At 47.7% G+C, this 24,288-nt stretch overlaps 1 protein-coding gene across 10 annotated transcripts in view; it reads right to left on the minus strand.

Annotated features, from left to right (window-relative positions):
- NT5C2 (5'-nucleotidase, cytosolic II) overlaps nt 1–24,288 on the minus strand; it is a 58,765-nt gene that overhangs the window by 1,702 nt on the left and 32,775 nt on the right. For all 10 annotated transcript variants that reach the window (XM_040564512.1, XM_040564513.1, XM_040564516.1 and 7 more), the window contains 14 exons: nt 11,675–11,792; nt 10,210–10,305; nt 8,996–9,087; nt 8,761–8,818; nt 7,314–7,407; nt 6,279–6,332; nt 5,019–5,102; nt 4,337–4,378; nt 3,303–3,410; nt 2,905–2,971; nt 2,081–2,251; nt 1,217–1,268; nt 907–967; nt 186–362 (listed from right to left, as the gene is read on the minus strand). In XM_040564512.1, coding sequence (XP_040420446.1) covers nt 186–362; nt 907–967; nt 1,217–1,268; nt 2,081–2,251; nt 2,905–2,971; nt 3,303–3,410; nt 4,337–4,378; nt 5,019–5,102; nt 6,279–6,332; nt 7,314–7,407; nt 8,761–8,818; nt 8,996–9,087; nt 10,210–10,305; nt 11,675–11,792 — 1,274 coding nt within the window. The remainder of the gene's footprint in view (nt 1–185; nt 363–906; nt 968–1,216; nt 1,269–2,080; nt 2,252–2,904; nt 2,972–3,302; nt 3,411–4,336; nt 4,379–5,018; nt 5,103–6,278; nt 6,333–7,313; nt 7,408–8,760; nt 8,819–8,995; nt 9,088–10,209; nt 10,306–11,674; nt 11,793–24,288) is intronic.

The following is a 24,288-nucleotide window of genomic DNA, read 5'->3' on the forward strand; positions in this document are numbered from 1 at the left end:
ATGGTAAGGGGCGTCCCTGTCCCAGGGCATCTCCCTGAAGACAGGCAGAGAGCAAACCCCAGGACATGCCCCGCTGGCCCATCAAACGCCACCCAGCCCTCCAGGTGCCTTCCTGCTGCCGCTGGCTCGTGGAAGCCACGCACACGATGCAGGCACTGCGGGGATGCCCCGGCTCTGCCACTCACCAGGACGTGCGCGGCTCTGAAGAGGTAGCTGAAGGGGTAGTAGAGGAGGTTGATGAAGGAGGCTGCGTAGAGGTCGGCGTAGCGCATCACCTGGCTGGCAAACAACGTCTGCCGGGAGCCGCTGCGGAAGAGGCTGCCCATCATCCCGTAGCACATGTCCATGTCGTGGGTCACTTTCTACGAGTAAAGGGCAGGTTAGATCCCGGGCGGGCACGCAGCAGCGCAGAGCCGACCCAGCCACAGCAACACTGAGGGCTGGGGGCTAGGTGAGATCTGCAAGGATCTCCAGCGAGGCTTTCTGTGCTCTCATTCCGAGGCCTAAGAGCACGGCCCCAGCTAACAGAGGGGGAGGCAGACGCGGAATCAGAGCCAGCCCCGGCCCCCGGCTGTGACCCCGTACGCAGGGCTGGCTGGACCAGAGGCTACGGCCCCTCCAAGCCTGTTTTTCTCTTCACCCTGCTCTGTGGCACCGAGCACCGTCAGCTGGTGCTACGTACATGAGGAAGGAGACCATGTTCCAGACCAGGCTGCCTTTCAGGAGTGCCAGTGACACCAGTGAGCTGGGAAGCTCCTCCGTTTGCGTCCACAGACAGAATGGCTTTGCCAAGCCTGCCGTGCCCACCCGAAGGCAGAGCAAAGCATTTCAGGGCTGAGCAGTGGGTCGGGTTGTCAAGCCCTTTTAGGATCCAAAAGGATGAAAAGGGATTTTTATGGTTGGTACCTTAATGCGTCTCTGGATGGAGCTGATGTCAGGGCGTTCATTGCTGCTACTGTCCAGATGCCTAGTTACAGGCGAGAAGGTAAATACACGGTGTGAAAAGCCTTTCAGAACCAGATGTTGTGGGATGGGGGCTCGGGGGAGGGAGGCTGGTCTGGAGGGGAAGGTCGGTCTCACGGGAAGAACCCGGGCCTGAGCCAAAGCCCCGGCAGCAGCGCCGCCAACCCAACCCCAAGGGTTTGTCACAGCCGCTCCTTAGCTGTCGCTAGGCTGGGAGAGGCAGCAGGAAAGTTGCCAGTGTTCGAGCACTCACTTGTATAACTCGGCCAAGAAAATGTCCAGGCTCTGCAGCTCTTCAAAAAGGGCTGGATAATCCGGAAAAGAAAGGGGAAAAAGGTAAGTTTAAATCGCTGAAATTGAATTATTTGAAGGGCTGCAAGCACACCCGCCATCCTGCCCGCTCCCCTGGCACGGCTGTGGCGGGTGCTCCATCAAGGACCGTGGCATGTCAGAGCCACCGTGCAGGGAGAGGGTTCAGTCATGCTCTGTGCCACCGGCAGAGCTTTGAGCTTGGATTCTGGTTGCTGCTTTCGTTTCTGAGGTTGAACATTCACAGCCCTCACAGAAACCTTCCAACTAGCCACGGGGCAACCTGCACAACCCCCAGACCTACTTACACACCAACGGGCAAACCCGGGAGAAAAGCAGCAGTGCTGGAGAATGGGAAGCACAGGGTGCTTTGGCAGCAAAGAAAGCAGGAGGAAGGAGAAGGAAGCAGCTGGTGAGCAGGGATTCCCTGCAGATGGGGGAGCAGTCATGGCTCAGGCATTGCAGGGACAATAACCTGGGTGTCTTGTCAGATATGTTTAACGGGAGAAGCCACGGCTCAGCATGGACAGAGGGAGTGGAGTTTTGGGAGCCGGGTTATGGATGAGGAAAGCTCAACCCCGCCCAGCAGCAGCTTCTCCCCCAGCCAAGGCTTGGCTGCTGATGGGCAAGAGGCCCGGGATGGAGCATGGGAAAGGCCCGGGACCCTGCCGGCAGCTCACAGGGAGCTGCCCAGCTCCTGCCACCAACACCCCACCCCCGGGAGAAGGCCGAGGGGACAGACGGGTGAGGGAGAGAGGCAGCGAGCTGGGGTGATCTCTCCCCTGCGCTCCCCTGCCCGGCTGCTGACCGCTTTTGTCAGTCCAGACGTGCAGCTCCTGTGCCAGCTCGGGGATCACCAGGAAGGTCCTCCAGCCCTGGCGCTTCTTGGATTTGAGGATGTCCCCAAAGATGTGGTCTCCGATGTACAAGATATCCTTCCCTTTGGCCCCCAGCAGGTCACAGACTGTGTCTGAGGAGCCTGAGAGATGAAAAACAGGGTGACTCAGAACAGGGAGCCAGACAAAGATGTGTGGCTCATTTCAGAGGGCCAGGGTTAGGGATGCACCCAGTCCATTTTCCTTCCAGAAACCTCCACTGCTGTAACTGTAACACCCCGCTTGGCCCTGGCAGCACAGGGCACCCTGCCCACCCACACGGGAGTTCACCCAGGGCAGTTTTGCCCTTGCAGGGATATACAGCAGCAGATACATATGCTGCCTCCCACCCTGTGTGACAGCGATGGAGCCCTGGGCATCACGGACAGCCCTGAGCATCCATCTGCTGCCCTTCTCTGGCTCCAGGAGCTGTCTGATGGCAGCACAGTAAGGACAGCTGGGTATGCTGCACTGGGCCAGCTGCAGCTCTCCCCACTACAAGCCCTGCAGTGGCATTTCCCAGACCCTCCCAGGCAAGGAAGAAAAGGGCATTAGAGGAACGGGTCCACTTCTTCTCTGCTTTGTAGAGCAGTGGTGATAGAGAGTTTCTGGTGCAGTGCACAAAAGGCACACGGCACAATGTGTTTTGGGAAGCACAGCCTTGCTTAATGCCTGGCACAGCACCCAGCGTGAGTGGATGAAGGCCACTAGGGCACATCAGAGCCATTTCACAGGGCAAGAAGTGTTTTTGCCTCACCTCCAGAGTACACGATGCCATGCTGCAGTGGGCCAGTGTAGGTACCAATCTTCAGCTTCCCGGTCACCTGGGGAAGGAGATACTGCCTTAGTAAGGAACAGCTGGTGCTCTGGATCTTTTGTGTCCTACCATTTCTTCACTCTCTGTTTCTCCCTCTCTTTCTCACTCCCAGGCAGCCCAGTGGTGGTTTTCCACGTTTGTTCCCTACTGACACCTGCAGTACATTAGGGAAAGCAGCAAAGCCTCAAGCCCTGCTCTGTCCTAGGTGATGGGGTTGCTTGGGAATTACGAAGAAAAGATGCTGGCCCAGCATTTCTAGGGCAAGTCCAGCCCGTTCCCACACAGAGACCCCACACGAGCCCTTCCAGCCACAGAGGTACCCTCCGTGTGGTGCTCACCGTGTCCACCTGCCGCAACACGGTGCCCTCCCCAAAGAAGAGGGGTTTTCGGGCATCCACCAGGATCAGGTCAAAGTAGGACTGCCACGGCCGGTGGGCACTCCCAGGCTGCAAAGGCAAAAACAAAACTCAGAATCATGCACAACATAAACAACCACAGGGAATTTAACTGGAGCATCACTGCCCCCAGCCACAATCTTATTACACTGCTGGTCCATCAAATGCTCTGATTCCCCTCATTTGTGCCTCTGTGGCAGGACACTGGGCTGCCATCCCCTAAAGCACTCCCCTTTTGTAGCAAACCCAGCGCAGCCCAGGTAGCAGTGAAGACTGAGGCCATGGTGTGAGAAATGACACTGGGCATTCATGAGCCTTTTTTGTTCCATGCTTCCTCTCCTTCTGATATCAAGACCACAGCAAGGAGCTTTTGCAGCTATCAGTTGTGATTTTCCATGTTCTGAAAATTTTTCCCTTAGTCTTCTATCTTCAAAGCACAGTGCAGAAATACGTCTTTTGAGTATGAGATGTTGTCCCAGTGAGACGTTGAGAAAGCAGTAGAACTTCAGCTCATAAGCCTCTCTCCAAAAGTTGCAAGGCTGAGTATTACCTTAGAAAACCAGGTAAAGCAAGACGTACTTTTGGAACTACTATAGCTGAGGCACAATTAGGCCTGAAATGTTTCTGCTGTTTTATAAAACTCCTTTCCATCACGATTTTTTTAACAACCTCTAAAACATTGTGCAAGGTCAGTAAGAAATCTGGCTGTAAAATGCCACAGTTAAAATGTGTTAACACTAAAATAATGTTATCATTAACGCAGATTATTGTTTGAGACCCGATGATGCCTCTTTTCTCTGTCATATTGTATTTGCTTTGATCCTATTCAGATAGGACACTAAACAGCAAGCGTATTTTAACCAGATTAAAGCAACTAATCCCATGCAGCTGATGAAGCAGGATTAAAAAGCTTTCCAGCTACACAGATAATTAGGCACATCAATTCCTATTGGAACAGCGGTCCAGAAATCACATACCTTTGGTCCATGTGGAAAGTCAAACAAGTAGGTCATAATTTTCTGAAAGACAGAAAGAAAATATTCAAAGATGTGGTTTTATGCAGTTTATAAAAACACGCTTCTCTGTTTTTAGCTTTTCAGGCTACAGAACTTTGTTTTCGGGATTTGCAGGAAAGCCAGCATAAGGTTTGGTGACAAAATGAGCGGATGGACCTTACAGTGAAGGGAATTAAAACAGACGTTTTTATACTCAAGGAATGCATTTGCCTCAGGAATCTGCACATTGCTTCAGATGCATCTTGCAGTACTTTATAATGGCATAATTCTTCGGTTTAGCAGCATTGCAGCATCCTGACATTTGCCAGGAGTCTAAGGAACACCCTTGATGCCAGCAGCACACCAGATTTCCCTTAGTGGCTTTGGACCTCTCCAGGATCATGGGTTAGGTGACCTCTCTGCACTCACAACTGTCTCGCTTGAAAAAGAAGTCTTGCATTTTAAAGCCCATGCTAGGTCAGTAACGGAAGCAGGGCTATAGAAGACAAGTCTCAAGACCTAATCTGCATTCACCACCAGACCATCCTAGCTCAGAAAGCACCCAATTCCCCGCCAGAAGATGTCCTCCCAAAACCCACACAATGAATAGCTGGCTTTAGTTTCCTCCATTATATCCCAGTACCCCAATTCAAGTAGCACTTACATCTGTATATTTGTAGTCGCTGTTTGTGACCAGGAACACCTTTCCGACTTCATTCATGCGGCTGAGCAGCAGAGGCAGCTTCCCCTGCAAGGCAGGGGGCAGAGCAGTCAGACACAGAGATACATCACAGGCAAAACACCGCCCAGCTACGATCCCACCAGACGAAACAAGGCAAATCAAATCAACAAGCACTGAAGCCCACATGTTTTGCGCTGGCCAGAGAGCCAGGAAAGCTGCTGGTCCACATAATGCCTCCAGAGCACGGCCCAGGGGAGGGAGGGAAGGGGAAATGGCTCGGCAGGGCTGCGGTGCCTTTGCCATGCCAGTGCCAGGCACCCCGTGCTGCTGCTGCTGCCAGCACTCTGCAGCCGCCCCTCCAGCTCCAAGTCCCGTCCTGAAACGGGCCCAGAGGCAGGTGAAATCTGAGCTCCCACGAGCCACAAGTATATTGTAATTCCGACCTCAAATTAGGGAGAATTTATTCCTGGAGCTATTTTTATTGAATCATAAATCTCAGACTGTTTCCAGAGCGGCTGATTACCTCACAGGACGGTTTTGTAAGAATTTTGCAGGCACGTAACTGGGAACAAGGTTAACTGCTTCAAAGTGGTATTCTACCACCACAGGAGGAGCCCACAGAGATCATTTAAACTAAAGAATAATTATAACATAACTGGTCCAGAGGGGCCCTGCACACTGCAGAGAGGGCAAGAGTAAGGGAACCGCAGGAGCTCATTCAGTTAGATGTGCTGAGCACACGTTTTGGAGTTTCAAGAGACTGGGCACTGGTGAGACTTTCAGGATCTTTCCCTCAAAGCTTCATTATAAAACGTGTGTGACGCTTCTGCTGGATGGCTAAGGAGTCCTTCTGTCTAAAAGATGCTCCTCTGTTACTTTTTAAAAAGAGGTCTGCAGCAGAGGATTGCCTAGGCAGAGAAAACACAGGCAGGGAACACAGCTGCTTTCACCGTCAAAAGAAACAACAGCAGCCTTGCCAGCATATTCACCTGTGTCCCAGATAACGTTTCCTCTGCCTTTTATATTTTACGTAAAAATGCGCGCGTGAGTACGAAATCACGTGGATCACTGGCTCAGAATAAAGGCTGCGTCCGAACTTTCCACTTTGTCGTTGGTTATTACAATAGAAGTCACCACGTTATCTGTTTTGTGACTTAGTAAAGCAAATCAGCGTATTTATTTCTTGCCTGCTCGCTCAGTACAGAGTGTCACGTAGCACAAGTAAAGGAACTTCGCACTTACATCTTTCACCACGTACTTTTCCAGATTCTCAAGGGTCTTTTCCTTGAGCGATCCCTGAAATAGAAACAACAGAGCCCAGTGAGGTGACGGAAACATATGATGTAAGAGACATCAAAGCAATGCCAACTTTCACACTTCAAAATGCTGTGAAAGTACAAACCAGGGCGAATCTGAACCAGTGACTCTAGAGATGAGAGGCTTTGAGTAGCAGGGACCATCACAAACTCTGTGATCCATCGATTCCCTCACCATGGTAAATAATCCACTTCAACAGCATTTTAACCCTTTCAGAAGGGAATACAATAGAAACAAACAAAAAATAGATTTGCCATACCAAACAAGACAGTCAACGACCTGTCTCCACCACTGACCATAATGCTTTACTCAAAGGCCAACTCCAACATGTATCACACAACACTGCATAAGGAAAGAAGAATAGATTCCCGACGTCTGCATGACTCAAAACAACCCCCACAAGTACAACTGTGAGCACAATTCTCCTGTGACGGCTCTCCATCCCACCCCAACAGACCTCTTGAATGAGCAAGAACAACAAAACCGGGTCTTTAATGAGGTGATAATGCTCCCAAAATCTATATTCTAAATTTCTGCACAAGTGTGCTGAAAAGGTGAATTCCACTCTGATGAATTCTGTTTAATGCAGGTGCCTTTCAGACAACATACGATAGTACCAATGTAATCTAGTTACAGGAAAATTGCTATTTTGAAAAATTACAACATACAAGTTGTGGGCTGTAAGTTCAAGTATCTTAATGGCACCATGTTCTAAAACCCACAAATTACAGCAAGGAAACAGAATCTGGGCACAATGAAAGGAATAGGAAGGCAGCACAGATATCCTCCAGTGCCAGGGATCTTGACTTACTCACATAAAACTGCTATTTATTATTTGCTCACTAGGTGGCAAAGCAGGGCTCTTGCCCAAAATTGGATTAACACATCTTAACTGAAGAGTTACAAACCAGTTCCTCTGACTCATTTAAGACTACAGATGTCTCAGGTTCTTGCAATCACCTTGTAATGAACCCAGTCAACAGCATCTCTGACATCTTGGAACATACTCCTGAAGGACATGAAGAGGTCTCCATCTTTAAACCCTGTTTCACAGCTGTGGGGAGAAAGGAGAGGTTGTAGTTGCCAGTTGGAGCAGGTGAGAAACAAGCGGTGTGAGAGCCAGGAACATACCAAGGAGAGAGAGGATTCAAAATGCTGTTTGAAGCTTGCATTTTCATCTTACCATAATGGTTTCTTATCGACTCCTTTACTGCAGCTCAGACTTGAAAGAGGGTACGACCAGAGTTTTTAACAGGATCTGCATGTTACCCAATAATGCTTGTTTAAAATTTTTGGATGTGAGCTTCTAAGTACTGGCCTGCGACTTCACAGCAGTACTACAGCTTTCTACGACAGCAACTCCCACAGTATTACAAGAAGAAAAAAGAATAATTAAGTGCACGAACCATTTCCATTTTGACAGACTGAAAGACTGGGAGTGTGCAGTTTGCAGCGTTTAACAAAAGACAAATGGTACAGAGAAAGGAAGCAGAGTGCTGCTTTTTCTCCCACTTTCCAACAGCAAAAAAGGGTGTGCCACAGAAGTCAACTAAATGTAATAGTGCTGAGTGGAGGAGCTGCTGGCTTGTTAAACAGTCCGAGTTTAACATGAGAAATTTCCTCTACAAGACACCGTGGAGGCTGCGAGTTTCCATCAGAAGGAATCAAGGAGGATTAAACAGTTGTATTTATTATGAGAGCAGTCATATACTGTATGATTAATATAATATATATACATATAATCAATACCTATCCTGAGATAGGACACTTCACCTGATGGACAGCTGGTATAAGCAATTCTTCTGCTCCCAGGTAAAATCGCATTCAACCTTTACCTTCCAGTCACCCAAATGCAAAGATCACCTACCACGAGTCAGAAGCACAGCAGCACTCAGACTTGCCACTTCAAACTGCAGCTTGTTTACACTCATACTTATTTGAAAGCTAGGAAGATACTTGTCTTGTACAAACAGCCTTTTAAACTACACTGTGTTTGAGTATTTCGCTTTGGATTGAACAAAATCCTCGATTATGACATTTGGCCTTTCAGTTACCTGCTCAAACATGGATCCAAAGGACACAGGTTGAAAATGAGCTGTCTGGTGGCTGTAATCACATAGATATGTGGTCTTATGAGCTGCCCCAAATACCGGTGTCTGGCAGTAGAGTGACACAGGTATGCCCTGTGAAGGAGACCCTCGTAACCAGTCTCTGCTGTACACACAGAGCATCTCATCGGCACTAAATTCTCTTAATATCAAAAGAGTAAGAGGCCTGAATCCCACTGAAACTACTTGAAAGGACTCCACTGATATTAACAGCAGTTGCATCTGTGTTGTGCTGTATTGCATTTTATAATAACTACCTTACTGTATTTTCAGCACATCTAAGCAGAGGGGACACATACCTAGTGTACCGGTCACAGTTAGTAAAGAAATCCACTAGGCAAGCCAAAAGGTAGGTCTCTGCAAAGAAACAAAGCAAGACTTTAAAACAAGGGTAACACCATGTATCCAGCTAACTCTGGGCCCTGTGCCTGAACGAAAAAAAATATTGAAAAAAAAAAAATCCAAACAGTTGAGTAAGACATTAGCAAAGCTTTGCTGGCTTCAAGGATACAGAAACAGTCACATGGGACTCACCTGGTAGATTGAACAACGTGTTCAGAATGTAAAACCTGTCTGTGTCATCCCTCTGGATAAATTTGTTTGGGTATTGTTCCCGCGTTTCAGGCCTGAGAACAGATAAGGTGGAGAAGAATGAAAAAATACAGAGGATACGATGTGCTGTCCTTTACAATGTGTGTGTAGCAGGGTCCATTAACTGGAGTCTGCTGTGCTTTGATCAACACCCTGCTTTCCCATGTGTGCTTAGTGGTGTGAGAACAAAACTGCACCCACCGTGTGTTGCTGGCTCCAGCAGAGCCGGGCACAAAGCCCTCACTGCTGAGTCAGCAAACGAGCCGAGCCCACACAGGGAAACAGAGTGGTCGGGAGTCCACGACTCGACCTTAAGCCCCGTGCTGCTGGCTATGGGTATGCCTTACATCATCTGCACTTTCATAGTTTGCTTATCTTAAACTTTCTCCCACTTTCTATGCGTTGTTTAGCACCCCCCCAGCAGCTTTCCGCAGGGGAACGCAGGGCTGCGCTGCGGGAGACTTGCCTGGGGCCCTCTGCAATTAATCAGCAGGGTGACGATGACTAAAGTCACTCAGTTATTCTTGTTTCCTTCATTTCTGGAGCTTCTGAAGATCTCCTATGACTCAAGGAGGAACTCGAGAGTGTATGTAAGAGCTTTTTTCTAAATTTTGGCTTCCTGCTGCAGGGACTGACAGGGCTGCAATGACAAGGCTTGTCACCTTGGGGCCCCTGAGCTGGGCTGGCCTGTGCTTGCCTTGCATCCATCCCCCTCACAGCAGGGATCGGAGGGGATTTGCTGGGACACATCAGGCACGCAGCACTGCAGTCCCCTCTGCCTCCTAAAGCACCTTCTCCGGGGCACAAGGAATGCAGGCAGCCAGGGAAGGTTGCAGGAAATGGCACGCAGTGCCTTACTTGTGACTACCTGAGGTCAGAAACAAAAAGGGGTAGAGCAAGCTCGTTCCTTCCTTAAGCAAGCTCAGGCCCTCGAGCTTTCTTAGCAATGCCTGTGGAGCTGAATGGCCTCAATGTCTGGGACCTCAATGGACCTCAATGTCTGGGACCCCCAACACAACCCCAGTAAATCCCGGATCTGTAAGACACCAGCACAGCATCCAAAGTCTTCTCAACTCCTTACACAATGGGTTCCCTGAGGACCAGTGACACAAAAGAGCAGAGGAAGTCTAAAAGAACAGCCAAGAGTCAGCACTCACCCTCTGAGGAAATTAAAGCCATGTGCACACACCAGGAGGTTTCCATAGGCATCAACTTTCAGCAGGTTTCCATAGTGGGTATCAAACACCAGGCCTCTGTTAAGAAAGTGATTAAAGACATGAAGGAGCGAGCATTTTAAGCGGTGACCATTTCAATAGCAGTTCTTCCCAAATCATCTCTAGAGCAGCTTGCTTACTTAGCGTGGGGCACCAGACCAGAGTTGCTGTTTTTGTGCAGCTGGGGTGCTTGCTGTACCTTTTACCTGCTGCAGGTACGCGACAACACAGACCTGCACCGACAGGTTAAAAGGTAGAGCTGATCTGCTCTCCGTGGACTTGAAAGTGGAGACGTTTAACCCAGCAGAGGCTTAGCTGTGCGTTTACCAGGGAAGACACAGACCTCTTCTGCAGGGTCACGAATCTGACACCTGTGTTTGTGGTCACTGACAGCCCTGCCGGGCTGCAAGGAAGAAAAAACTGGGATAAGGGAATTTCTCCCCTCCTTTTCATCTCTCTGTCGCACAGAGAGCCAGATGGGGCACGTAAATACTGCACAAAATGCTTCAGGTATTTTTTCAAGTCCAGCAAAACTCTGTCTCACTTAGCTAGTAGTTTGCACCCGGAGAAAGCGGCCTTCCCCCAGAGACATCCCTTCTGTCTCCTCCCTGGGATGAAGAGGGTGGATTTAACGGTCTCTTCATCCCAGGATTGTGAAGGGCTACCACGTTCTTACAGGCATGGGAGCACACAGCAAGTCTCAGGGTAAATTAGGCTGAGAGCAGGGAAGGAAGGAGGCTGCTAGGCTGCAAACTGGGGCACAAAGCCTCTGGTCCAGTCTTTTGTAAGGAAGCTCCAAAGGAGCCAAGAAAGCAAAATCCAGCAAAGGCACATGTGGAAATGACTTAAAGGTACAGGCTTAGATCAAAAGCCTTGTTTAAAACAAGCAATGTCCTTTTTACTTCTGCTATGAAAAGACAAAATGCAAGAACTCAAAAACTTTGCACCATTAACTTTGCTTTCGGCATTTGATTCATCTAGACACGTGAACTGGATTGGCCCCGCTTTTATTGCTGCTTACAGTCAGCTTAATTTTCAGGATGTCTTATGCACCGGGACACTGGTGTGTCTGGTTTGACGACACCGGAGGAAACCATATTAATTAAAAGCATTAACGAAAAATGTTCTGAGACTTCCTAGCGGCCTCGTGGACATTAGCGGCTCTTTCTCCCCGGGCCTTGACTTTGACTTAGCTCCCGGTCCCATTGTGTCTCCCCTGTTTTTGCTTTGAAAGGTTATTTTTGGACCATGACTTCAGCAGGCCTCGTTCCCTGCCCTCGTCCTCCTTAGTGGCAAGGACTCCAAAGGCAAAATTCGGAAAACCTGGCCTCACGTGTCACCTAGGAACTTTACAGAACAAATATTCAAGGCCTCGAGCAGGCTGGGTTGGTATCTGTTAGTCATTTACCTGGTAGGGAATGCAGGATCATACACAAAATTGAGCAGCTCATGAGGGTATCCAATGGAAACTAATCTTTCTACGGTCAGGTCAAATCCAAGAGATTCGTATTCAGGGGATTTATACACTGTACCAAGATGAGATTCCAGTTAGAAAATTTGAAAACAGCTAGGGGGTTAAACAAGAAGGCAGTTAAAAGTAATGTCCCCATTCGCCCTCCTCCCTCCTCCACATCCCTTCGGTGCTCCTGCCCTTGGCCGCCTCGGTCGGGCCCGGAGCCGCAGAGGCATTCGTTCTGCTCCAGGACTGCAGCTGAACGGGGCCACAGCGGGGTACCAGCCCCACAGAGCACCAGATGAAGCCCCCATCGGCCTGTGGCAGCTCTCTGCATCAGGAGAAGTGGTCTCAGACTGCAGCCCTTCTCCCTGCAGTGCTGTTATGCAGATGCACAAAGGCTCCCTCCCTCTTCCACCTGCTCGGCCCGGGTTTTGTTTTGCTGTGCTTTCTCAAAGCTGGCGAAGAAACCAATAAATCCTGGGAGCGCACGTATTCATGGTGAGAAAGCCTGAAATTCATTGCTGCTGTGCTACTGTTACTGCTCTGGATACGATCCCAAAGATTAGTATTGTCTCCAGATTTCATCTCGGGGGAATTTATGTTTGCTGCAGACCGAGTTAGCTCGAAGGTAGAGCTGTCAAGTTAACATACGATTTGTTTGTTAATAATACCATATGGTACTGTAAAAATCTGTTAGCTATTACCCTTGTGCATCAAAACGCTACTCTTTTAAGCAGGCTTACTGTTGCCACATTTCAGAGGAGCTGCATCTGTGACACAATGCAAAACAAATGGACTTGTTCAAATAAGCCATTCCTGTCTTCGGGGCCGTCTTCCTCCTGCAAATGGCCTTCCCATGCACTGGAAATATTACTACTTAATTGGATCATTAAATGAACATTTAGAAGGAAATCAGTGTCTCTATGACAGATGGAAATCAGTGTGTTTCTCTGGCTGTGTTGACATTTGCTGCACGCCGCTGTCTTAACTTGGTCCTAAGATGTAACGAGGTCAAATGCAGCCCTTGACTTCAGGGAAGGTTACTGGGGGTTCAATGGGCCCGGCTGTCTCAACACTTGAGTGTTTCAAACTTAGCTGAGTAAAATCCAGAACTGTGTAAGAAAGCTCTTTAGAAGACAGACTGCTTTCCCTGGGACAGCTAGCACATCTGGGGGCATCACGATATATATATATATATATATATATATATATATATATATATATATATATATATATATATATATCACTCATTGTCTGTACTGCCCAGATAACCACCGCTGTATAAATACTGTGGAATACAGAAGTTCAGTCTGAGAGGAGAAAACAGATCTGTAAAATACTACAAAAATACTAAAAAGGGAAGGACTGTAGAAGAAATGGGACTGTCAAAAGACTCAGTTCACAGTAACCACGTGAGAGGGCTCTAACAATCGAAAAAGCACCAGAATTCTAAGAGTTAATTTTTCCCATTAAATGAAACACCGTTAAAATGTAAAAAGCAAACCTGTAATCTTCTTGAACAGATAACTAAAAGCAATCAAACAGTTATGAAGGTCTTCAGGCATTATTATACCAGTGGCAAACATCGATAACATGATACAACATTCAGCGCACGTAGCCCTGTCTGTCCTTTAGGAAAGGAAGGGTTGATTGAGCTATAGATAGGAAGAAGCAATCAAAAACTACAGCTAAAGAAGAAAGCAGTGACTGACAAGGCAATCCTGGGGAGTGAGCTGGAGTTGGAGGGAGCAAAAGGCAGTTAGGTGATGAACATTGTGAGAGTGACACTGGAGCATCATCTGGAAAAATGAGTTCCTTTGATGCAGGACAGTAACGGCACTTCCCAGGGAGAACAGTAATAAACACATCCATCCACATGTGCTCTCAGTGGGGGAGAGCACTGCAAAGCTCCCCAAGATCTGAAGCAGCCTCCGGTTCTCCATCCTGTCCATGCAGCCGCTGCACTCCTCATCAGCTTCCTGGGACTTTGACCCATTTGTCCATAAAACATCCCTCCCAAACAAAGCACCTCTGCCAAAAACCCTGTCCTTTCTCAACTCACCAGCCACGGTGATGCTGTCAGACATAAAGAACGTCCGGGTGCACTGCTGGCACCTCCTCTGGGCAAACAGAAGTGGTTTATGAACAGCTCCAGCAGCACCTTTCCAGGGAAACCACAGGGCTTTCTGTTAACCAGCCTGGGCATGCTGGTAATGCTCCACCAGGAACAGCTGTGGGGGACGCTCACAAAACGCCCTCACTCAACTTCTTCCCTTCTGTATTTCGCTCTCAGTGTTAGATTTATCACTACAAACCTCTTTTCAACTCTCCTGAGCCTAAAGAAACAAGGCGAAACACCAGTAGGGAAAAGGCTGAGCAGGTATGCGTCCCAGCCCTCATCACCCCAGGTCTCTGTTGAGGCAGCACTGCAGCATGGTTAATCTGATTTTTTTCTGTCTGGGGGAGGCAGTTATTCTCCTTTGCCTCTCAAGTTGTAAATTCTGTTTCCCCGACTCCTCTTTGAACAAAACCAAGCCACTAGCTCATTCATACCTCCAGTCCCCTCCCTGTTTTCCTATCACACACCACAATACCTGGAAAGCGAAAGCTTTCTCCTCGTCACACAAACTAAACAGAGACACTGGCTCCTGGAGACTGGAAAGGGGCAATAAACGTTCTCCAGTTACCACGATACTCACTGCCCAAGACAAACTTTCCTTTAATTAGACACGTGGCTGGGAATAGGCTGAGAGCTCACCAAGCCCACCTTGCCAGCACCTACCCCGCAGCACATGCTGCCCCGGCTGGTTCGAGCCACAGCCCACTGACATTTCTCGTCAGCTTTGCGAAGGCCTGTTTCAGTAACATGAGCTTCCAGGCAAACAAACGATCCGCCTCCCCGAGACCAAGCAGGAACAGGCTAACACCGCTGTAATGACAGCAGCACAGTCGGGGAAGATGCCCCGGCTGTATGTATTAATAGATCGTTTATCCTGGATGAAAAGTGTATTTTAATATTGTGCTCGGGGCTGGTCACTCTCATTTTCAGGCATCGTTGGAGAAAAAGAGTAGAGAGGACAGGGCAATGTTTTCTTCTGCAGTTGGATGATGAAAAAAAAGTAGTTCAAAGCTTCCTGGAAGACCCCGTCCCCAGCCCTGGTTGCTGAGCCCACAGCTGGAGATATCTGTAGGACGTGGTGCTGCATGGATTCAGACGTGCCGTGCAGTGCCTCCTGTGCTCTGCTCTTCCCCCCAGCTGAGAAGAGCCCAGCTTCAAGCTCCCCCACCTCTGGGACAAGGGGACCAGGCAGAGCCACGAGCCCACAGCCACCCCCTGCACCGTGCCCTCGCCTCTTCCCTCGGCCCAGCGCACACGGGAAGAGACCAAAATCGAAGCGCATGGTGCAACTCACTCCAATTTTTTTTTTTGCTTTCTTACTGCTTGACGGCCGTGTCTCTGCCACCGTGCCAAGTCCCTGGCTCCAAAGGAAAAGTTATTTTAATAATCTGTGTTTCAGCACAGACAGATGCTTCAGTGGCTCAGGGCAATCGGCACCCCGTGCTTGTGGATTACGTAACCAGGCTCGAAAGAAAACAACCGAGTCTTTAAAAACCAGAAGCCAGCTGACAGCACTTCAGCTTCCCCTTACCACTGTCACTTGCCTTTAAATTACACTACTGAAAGTTAAAAAGCAGTACCCCAGGAGTGAGCGTCGCAAGCCTTCAGTCTGTGAGGAGTGCAGGCATCCCTGACACGGTACGTGCTAGGTGGGGAGCCGAGCTGGAAGGAGCAGGGGTTGTGCAGTAAGGTATGCAATTCTCATGCACTTCTGTGGTTGGTTTTACCTGTGCTGCCAACACACACACAGTAACAATTTTATAGCCTTCCTGAAAAGGAGAAAAAAAAAAAAACAAAAATCTCTACAGAGGCTCCAGCTTATGCAAAATGCTGCTGCCAGGATTTGAACTCACATGAGGCAGATGCAGATTCAGAGTGTCACTCCAGTCTTGACGGAGTTACACTGGGCTCCCCTGTTAAAGAAAAAAATCAGACTGATTTTAAAACTGCAACAGCTCTGTGCCATGCGGGACGGTATCTGCTGGAGCTCTGTCCTCCGGTAAGCTCGGAAGTCGGCCTGGCAGCGATTCCAAATATACTTACAGCTGATTTATAGAGGAGGCACAGTTGGTAATCATGCGTCCTGCAGGCAAAATTCTGTCCTCATACCCACAAAGCAGCCTTAGATCATCAGCTCAGTGGTAATTAGGAGGAAGAGGCTACACGTGCATTGCCCAAGCGACACAAACCCTTTGAGTTTCTCTCAGACACAGATCAAGACTCAAGAAAGGGTCTTGTGCTCTTCCTGGCGCTCTGCCATTATTGTCCATCCCTCTGTTGGTGACAGATTACTCCTGCACTTGGTTTCACGGCACGCAATGCCTGCACGTGTCAGCGCAGGAGACTCGGGAGACTGAGTCAGGAGCTACTCCGGGAACTTGAGAAGAGGATTTTGCCCTACATCTGAGGGCGATTCCAGCAAAAGCCTCAAACACGGAGCCCGTCTGGTGCAGCACATCTAAATTCCACCGTGTCCCTCAACACTTAAGCTAAAGTCTGGGCTTTCGTGTGCAAAGCACTGAGGGATGAACCAGAACCAATCCTGCACACGGTGCTGCATCATATCGCAGTGCACTGGTTTGCAAGCGCACACAGCAAGGAGAAAATACCTATTCTGCAACTTCCAGGGATGCACAGAGTCATGGCAAATACCTTTGAGATCACATTTGTGCTAAATGCAAGCTGAGTGAGTTGGAAAGCTGTTACAAAATGACCCCCAGAAGTATGCAGACCTCCTGGAAGGCTTCTCTGAAAATAAGCATTTAAAGACTATTTGTTTTAAAATGCATAGCTGGGGAAGGTTGTAGTGGGTTTGATGGCTCTGTTCAAGCTGTGGGGAGGAGGAAGCCCTTCAAGGGCTGCCCATTTCTTTCCTTGTTCCTCCTCCCCACACACAAGTTTCCAATTCAGGCAGGGCAGCTTCTCATTGAAGATGTAACACGGTTTCTTCCAGGGCTCCTCGACCCTTCTTACAAGCTGCTCATGGATCATGGGAGAGAAGCAGGTGCTAAAGGTACGAAACCCCTGCACTTCTGTGCTGTTTCAGCCAAATCTTCAAAAATTTTACCTGCTATCTGGGTTATCCAGAGATCACACAAAGATAGATAGATAAGCCAAAAGGTGGACAGATAACGTGAAGGGTTTAGCCTCGTCTCCAAAGCACAGGAAACGCAGCCCAATTACTTTGTGTTAAGTCTTGAAGAACTGAAAGTGAAATAACTAGAAACAGGTTGTTTCAGTTGCTGCTTATTCCCCAGGGACCGAGGCATGCAAATCTGGCAGTTAGGACCTACACGGCCAGGTGGGCAGCAGCAGCCAGGTTTCTGCACTTCTCAGGGACAATGTGTGTGATTAGGCTTGTACAAACACATTTCTGAAGTTCCACACACCTCGCTTAAAGAGTCACTGATTTGAAAAAGTGCTGCTGATTTGAAATGCTGATCCGTATTCTGAATTGCATCACAAACAAATAATGCAAGTACACATTAGAAATACATAAATATCAATGTCGTGCTGACAAAAAGTGCTTAGTGAAAGCCTTGAGAATTGAGATCCCCTTCCATACCCTCATCCCCTGTAACGGTACAAATATCTACGTATCCTGCCCCACCACGTCTATCAAAGGGGATCTTGGATGGGTGTCCCGGACCGGGACAGATCTATTCCCACAGTTCTCCACTCTGTGAGCTTTTTCTCTGCACGCAGCCCTGAAGCTGGGCACTTACTGCCAGCGACTGCCAGGACGTCTGCGGCACAGTCACCTCGCCACTACCACCAGACCTCTGATTACTTCACCAAAGCACCAGACATCCTGCTGCTTCTGATCACGAATCCTGAGGGAACAGTGAGCGACCAGTCCCAAGGGCGTTTGGGACAGGGGATTTCATTAGAAAGTAAACCCCACTGAAGCAACAATCCCAATTAAACAGATTAATGAGTGTTGGGCAGACATTTCACGTACTGCCACAGTTGGAGGAAAGCCTGTCCCGGACGTAGGCCCAGAGGTCTGAGGCACCCCAGAAGTAACCGGGTAATTATCTTAATTTATATACCAAACCCCTTTCAGGGAACCTATTACCTTCATAATCTATCACAGAGCAATGCCATTTTTCATACGTAATTAGAAAAGAACAGGATTTATGCTCATCAGTTTCTGTGTTGTGGGGTCTCTTCTAACCAGGGTAGATGTTCTCAGGTGCTGTCACTGATACACCAACTCTGAGCGCACGGCATTACTCCTGCCACAGCAAATGCAGGCATTTCGCCTCACAGCATCCTCACCAAATGCAGAGGGAAGCACAGACACTGCTGCAGAAAGCCTTGGCTGTGTAGAGCACTGGTTTCGGGTCACCTCTGCCAGCACAGCGTGTGAAGATGTGCCTGCTCTGTGTCTCGCTGTGCTGGGGGCAGTGGAGTCGCTCACGTTTGTGCTGTGCTGACCTGGGAGCTCGGAGCCTGCAAACAGACTGACAAAGCGGTAAATGTGCCTGGTTGTAACTGCGAGAAACCCCAAGGGACTACTCAGATGTTTTAAGTTAGGAACATGGTGAATCACTTTTGTTTATGGACTTGGCTGAACTGTGACCATAAGGGATCTGTCTAAGGTCAAAACAAGTTGAAAAACAGCCAGGAATAGACGCCGGCCTTCTTCAACCTTCACTTTTGATTTTAACTGCTAGACCATAAATAAAACCACATTGTAATATGCAAAACAAAATTGTAGTGTTTCAGCCTCTGTTTGAGTTTTCATAGCACCGAACAAACAAAATGGGTGGCAATGGTATGTTTTGCTCCTTTGGGTTCAGTCAATTTTTCAATCTGAACCGAGAGGAAACTGCTGCCACACCGATCAATAATTTTCATTTTTCCAAAGAAACCTTTTCAAACGCAGAACTGTTCTGTCAGCAGGACAAAGCTGAGCTTTAAGCACACTTCACTACTTAATGCACCTTTTCTATTTCACTAGAAATTCTGTAGGTGAGGCAATCAGCAAACAAGGCCTTGACAAAACCTCCAGGTGTGTCCTGGGGTATTTTCATACGGCTATCACACGAGCTGCTCTGCCGTGCATGAACAGCCAAGTTCTGCACTGAGCCTCTTGCAGCCACAGATGTTTTTGACAGTGAATCCGATAACAGGAAGCAAGGCAAGAATCACCGATCATCAGAGGGCTGAAAATTTTGGATCCTGTGCATTCGAGCTTCAGCGGCTCCCCAGCACCCTTCACTGACAGTGCCCGGTACTGGTTTCTGGGAGGGAACCAGCACACACCTATATGGAAGAACAAAGACTGCAGTCCCCAGCTGCAGCAGTGCCCAAAAAAGCAGCCGAGCACCCACTCTGCAGCCTAGGAGCGCTGGAAAATTCCTTCCCTCTAACGCTGCTGCAAACATCCCCATGTGCACATAGCCTTCGGCTCTAAAACCTCGGACCTGGAGCTGTATCAGCTCCTCTGCTCCCACTCTGCGTGCCCAAAGGATCTGCAAAGGCTGGATGTGGTGTTGTTCTGAGGACTGACACAGCACTGTATGCTCAGCTTGGCTCTGGACTGCTGGATGTGTACACTTCAGGTTGTTTTTAGTGCTGCCTTTCTACTTGTTTAATATTAAAAAAAAAAAAGGTGTTGCCAAGTATCATCAGCTTTAACTCTTTTCAAAGCAGGCTTATTAGTGCTCTCATTGGTAAATGCCAGATATTTTTAGCTCCCTGCTGCTGCATTTTGTTTGCCTTCGATGTAATGAAGATTTGGGCTGTTTGGATATGCCTCAGAGGCTGGCAAAACAGCTTAACGTTGGAAAGTTTTCTCGTACAGAATAAAAATGCATGGCTTGAGGTAACAACAGCAGCACTGAGGTGACATTTTGCATGTTGAGAGAAGCAATTCAGACGGACTCTGCATTTCAAGGAAAGTTCAGTTTGTCTCTTTTAATAGTTGGCATAACATTCCTTTGCTCTGGAATAATATTTTAAAGATGACTACACAGTCACCTGTTCTTTTATGGGGATGTTTTACAGTTTCCCTGACACAAGAGAATCTTTTTTGTGCTTAACAAGTGGCCTTCAGAATTTACCTCTCTCAGATGCAGCCGCTGGGAGTCATAATCCCGTAATGGAAATCGCCCTCCATTTCCATGGAAACAAACCACTGTGCCAAAATACGGGCTTACTTCTTCAATAAAGACTTCCTGAACGGGGAAGAAATAGTTGTCTGGGCTTCGCATTGAAACATAATTTGGTAGCATCTAGAAATAAAACGACTTAAAGGCACAGCAGCCATTCATACTCTCTATCTAAGGCATTATTCAGGTGTATCAGCATCCAAACAGATCTTGCTTGTTATTTCTCTCCGTATTGTTTCTGTTAATGACCTTGGTTACTTCCCTTTGGACTTTTGATTTTTAAAGCAGAAGGAAAGAAAACTTGTGGTTGATGAAGGAGTGATGAAGTCAGAAGTCTTCCATCCTCTCCCAGCTCTGCCAGGTTCACTGTCTCACCACATGCACTTTAGAGAGGGGTCCTCAAAAGCTACACGTCCAATTTGTTTAACAGCATGCACCTGGGCATATATGCAGTGCAAATGCCCATGCTGTTAATAAGCCACATACATGAGCTTTTCTGCAGTCCACTAAAAGAAGGCATCCACAAAGCAACAGCACACACGCATCTCAGAGTTAAATCCTGCTGTCCTCTCTGCTTTCCTTCCTCCTACAGAGCAAGCTATCCCCTTCATCACAGGGGCATTTGCAACTTAATAGCACTTGTATTGTGGCATTAAGGTTACTAGATAAGGGCATCTATCAGATTGAAAATACCTCCACATCTCTATCCGCCTGGCAAAAACATGAACTGTTGACCCAGCTACTGTTATTCCCGTGTTCCTGACAGCAAGAGAGCAGAGTATGGCAGCTTTTAAAACCCTCCTGACGCTGCGAGGACTTGTTCTTCCCACAGCTTCTGTTTAACGCTCCAATTCTTCCAGAATTCACGGACAGCAGATTAACAGTTTGTCAGCTGGTGATTTACTGGGACAGAGCGAACAACACGTGCTTCTTCCTCTCCTCATTCCCACCGCCAGCACATTGAAAAACCACAGCTCCAGACTTTGGTTTGCTGCAGCACACAGCTTTGAATGGCCAAACTCCTGAGTTTGAGCCACCCAAACGGCGCAGGGACAGCAGCCACTCCAGCACTGCGTTGGTATGTGAAAAACCATCCAGCTCAAAGCATACTAGGAACAGCTCAGCTTCTCCATCTGCCTTCAGCTTTAAAACGCTAATGGCCAAAACAGCCTCGGAAATTTGCAAAATCTGCACCTGTTAAACTTGAAACGTGCAAACGCGAAAATGTAGACAGCAGATGTGCACGAGTCAAAGCATCTCTCAAGTTCTGCTGGGACAGCTTGAGTGCTGCTGCTGTCAAACCTACCAGTTCCTCTCTCTAGCCACCGAACTACTTCTACGCGGCACAAAGAGCTGCATTATCCAGAGACACGGGATAAAAGCAGAACTGCTCAGCGTCACCTCAAAAGAACCTCAAAGCTTGGAGTCCTTACACTGTGATGAAACCGAAGACAAACCTTTAACCTAAGCTAAGAGCCCCGTTAGAACATTTGTGTTTGAGTCACCAATAAACATACCCTAACAACATCTGAACAGAAGGACAAACATTTCTTTGTAGTTGCTTACGCTACGAGCTCAGCAGCTTTGGTAAGTGTTCGTTTCAACCTTTCAAGTACAAAACTCCCACGTTTCTACTTTGCTTTTCATCTGCGTAATCCGGAAAATCTTATCCACAGTACAAATTCTTTAATCCCATTGCTCACTTTTGGAAGCTGAACCAGACAGAAGTGATACACCTTGACTGACGTACAAATAGCAGATACACTGAAGAACCAGTTCTCAGCCCAGCTGCCACCTTGTCTCCCAGCTCACAAGCAGCAACAAGCCAATGCTGCCGCCTGTTTGAGTACATCTTTCCCAGAGCCAGCAGGTAAAGACAAATGTTTCAAAAATAACACGTGGGTGTTTAAAGCTTCCCTCTCCCCCAAACTGCATGGATGGCTTAGACACAAACGCCTACCTGAGGAAGGGGCAAAACCTGTTTATGCATGTTGTATTTTGGAGTGAGTTGGAGAGGCAGCCACAAACACTGACTGAAGCTGCCTTTCCCTTGTCTTTCCCCATGTGCTCAGAAGCGACATGCTGCAGCTGAAAGCATAAGCAATTTGGCCATAAAATGTTTGCAGTGCACCAAATCTTGGCATTACGTTGGCAGTGTTTCTAGGACACAAGCTATATTCCAATCAGATTATGTTGTATTAATCACATTTGCACACAATAAACCCAGTATTTTTCAAGCTTCATTTCCCCTTCTTTTTTATTGAAACAGTTTGCAGCCGCTAGTGATGATTTTATTACTGGTATCTGGAGAACATGGAAGCAGCAGTGATTTAAGCACAGAGAAGGCCTTCCAAAGGAAAGCATCCTGCTTACTGATCTCAGATCTTACCTACCTCAGAGATGGAAGACAAAACTTGCAGCCTGGCTGTAACTTTTGGAGAAGAACAGTAGTCACAGCAGAATGTTTTCAAGCACAGTCCAGCTTGCAATTCTTACTAACTCCCTCTCCATCTGCCCATGGCCTGGCGTGAAATTACAGCCCGTTTGAAAGCCTCGCTGCTGTAGTCCTGTGCCTGTCAAGGGACATCTATCTGTCCATAACCTCATTGTACAATCCGTCCCATGTAAGACTTAGTAATGCCAATGCCTCATGCATTACTGGAGCCAGACCTAATAATTACAGTTGTAGCTCACCCTGAGAAGGAAGCAGCCAAATAAAATCCTCTCTGAAAGCTAACCCTCTCAGTTGTTTTTCCAAAGGGCCACACCAACCCCTAGTCTCAGGTGAGTGTTGTGCTGAAGACTCCGCAGGCATACCTTTATCTTTATCCCTGCAGTTCTCAGTAAACACAAAAGAGAGGGCTGTGAATCTTTTGGAGTACGTGCAGCATTCTCCTTTACCAAAGCATGGGTAATTTTGACACTACTAGCAAAACAAGAAAGCAGACGGGAAGTATTACTGACTACTGGTCTTCTAGTCCGTCAGGATGAATAAGCAAAGGTGAATCATACAGATAATAAAAGAAACTACTATTTAACAAACAAAAATGTGCTACAAAAGGACCCTCACATTGAAGGGTTTAAATGAAGCTTTCCCAAACTTTTCCTCTTGCCCTGACAGTGGAAGGCAGCCCTTCCCAGCTATTCGCATGGCTGGTGCTGTTGTACTGCAGTCTCCTTCTGTGGAAGACGGGAACTCTGCTGGACCAGGGCACCGGCCTCGCTGCCTGCCCGGGGGCCAGAAAGGTCAGCAGCAGAGAACAAGGGGCTGCTGGCTCACATCTCAGAAACCCGTCCCACCCTCTGCTCAGCTGATGAGTCTCGCTTGCATCAGGCCCTCCAAGATCCAAAGCAGCAGCTATTTGGCAATGCGCACATGCCCCAGGAAAACCCTGCTGTTCTTCTCGCTCCTTCCACTCCCCTCTCAGTAACACCTAGCTTAAAACAAACATTGCGTATTGATTGTGATTCACTACCACAAGCAAAACAAGCAGACTGAATAGGAGGGTGACAGACAGCTCCATGTCCAACATAGCACAACAACTCAGGGGGTCTTGGGAGTTTCCATACGTGTAGGACACCTCATTCACTCCATGAGAACTCAACAGCAACCCTTGAAGGTAGAAGGAGGAATCTAAAACCTGAAAGAGTCATCTCAACTTGCCTTCATTTTATTTTGAGCTCTTAGCAGCCAAATTAATTCTAGCTGTAACCACAGAGGGTAAAAAATCAGCAATTTAATGTCCATAATTTCTCAGAAGAGAAGGCTAAAACCTTCAGGCTCTTTTCTTCAAGAAAGAGATTGTTTGCCTAATCCGCCTCTATTAACAGTATTTCTCAACCCTATGCAAGGAAAGAGACAAACACAATGAGAGAACATAAAAGTTATTAACAAGAATCCAAAGCTTAGCCTAATTTTGACTTGGGAGCAAACCAAATCATTGTGGCAGTGCTGTATCAAGGCAGCCTTGCAATTTTTATTTTCAAGATAAGTAGTCCTTTGATTTAATAACAAGGTTAAGAAATACTACCCTATAAAACAAACGTCTGGAATCATATTTTATGTGCAATGTAACATGATGATATCAAACCTGCTGTCAGTTGGCAAGCTGACGTTCTCATGCAAGTCGTGGAATGCATGGTCACTGCAGCATGTGTGTAAGTAGGTGTTAGGATACGCTTGCAAATGGAAATGCCATGTGCCAAAATTAGTTTATTCTACACAGAAAACAGCGCTATTGTGAGCAGGTTTATCCCCTTAAACTCAGAAAGTACAAGAACAATTGTCTCAAGCTTCTGCACTTCAAGATGAGTCAAGCGATTGTGAC

Source organism: Cygnus olor, chromosome 7 (assembly GCF_009769625.2).
Source record: "Cygnus olor isolate bCygOlo1 chromosome 7, bCygOlo1.pri.v2, whole genome shotgun sequence".
In the NCBI taxonomy this organism is placed as follows: domain Eukaryota; kingdom Metazoa; phylum Chordata; class Aves; order Anseriformes; family Anatidae; genus Cygnus; species Cygnus olor.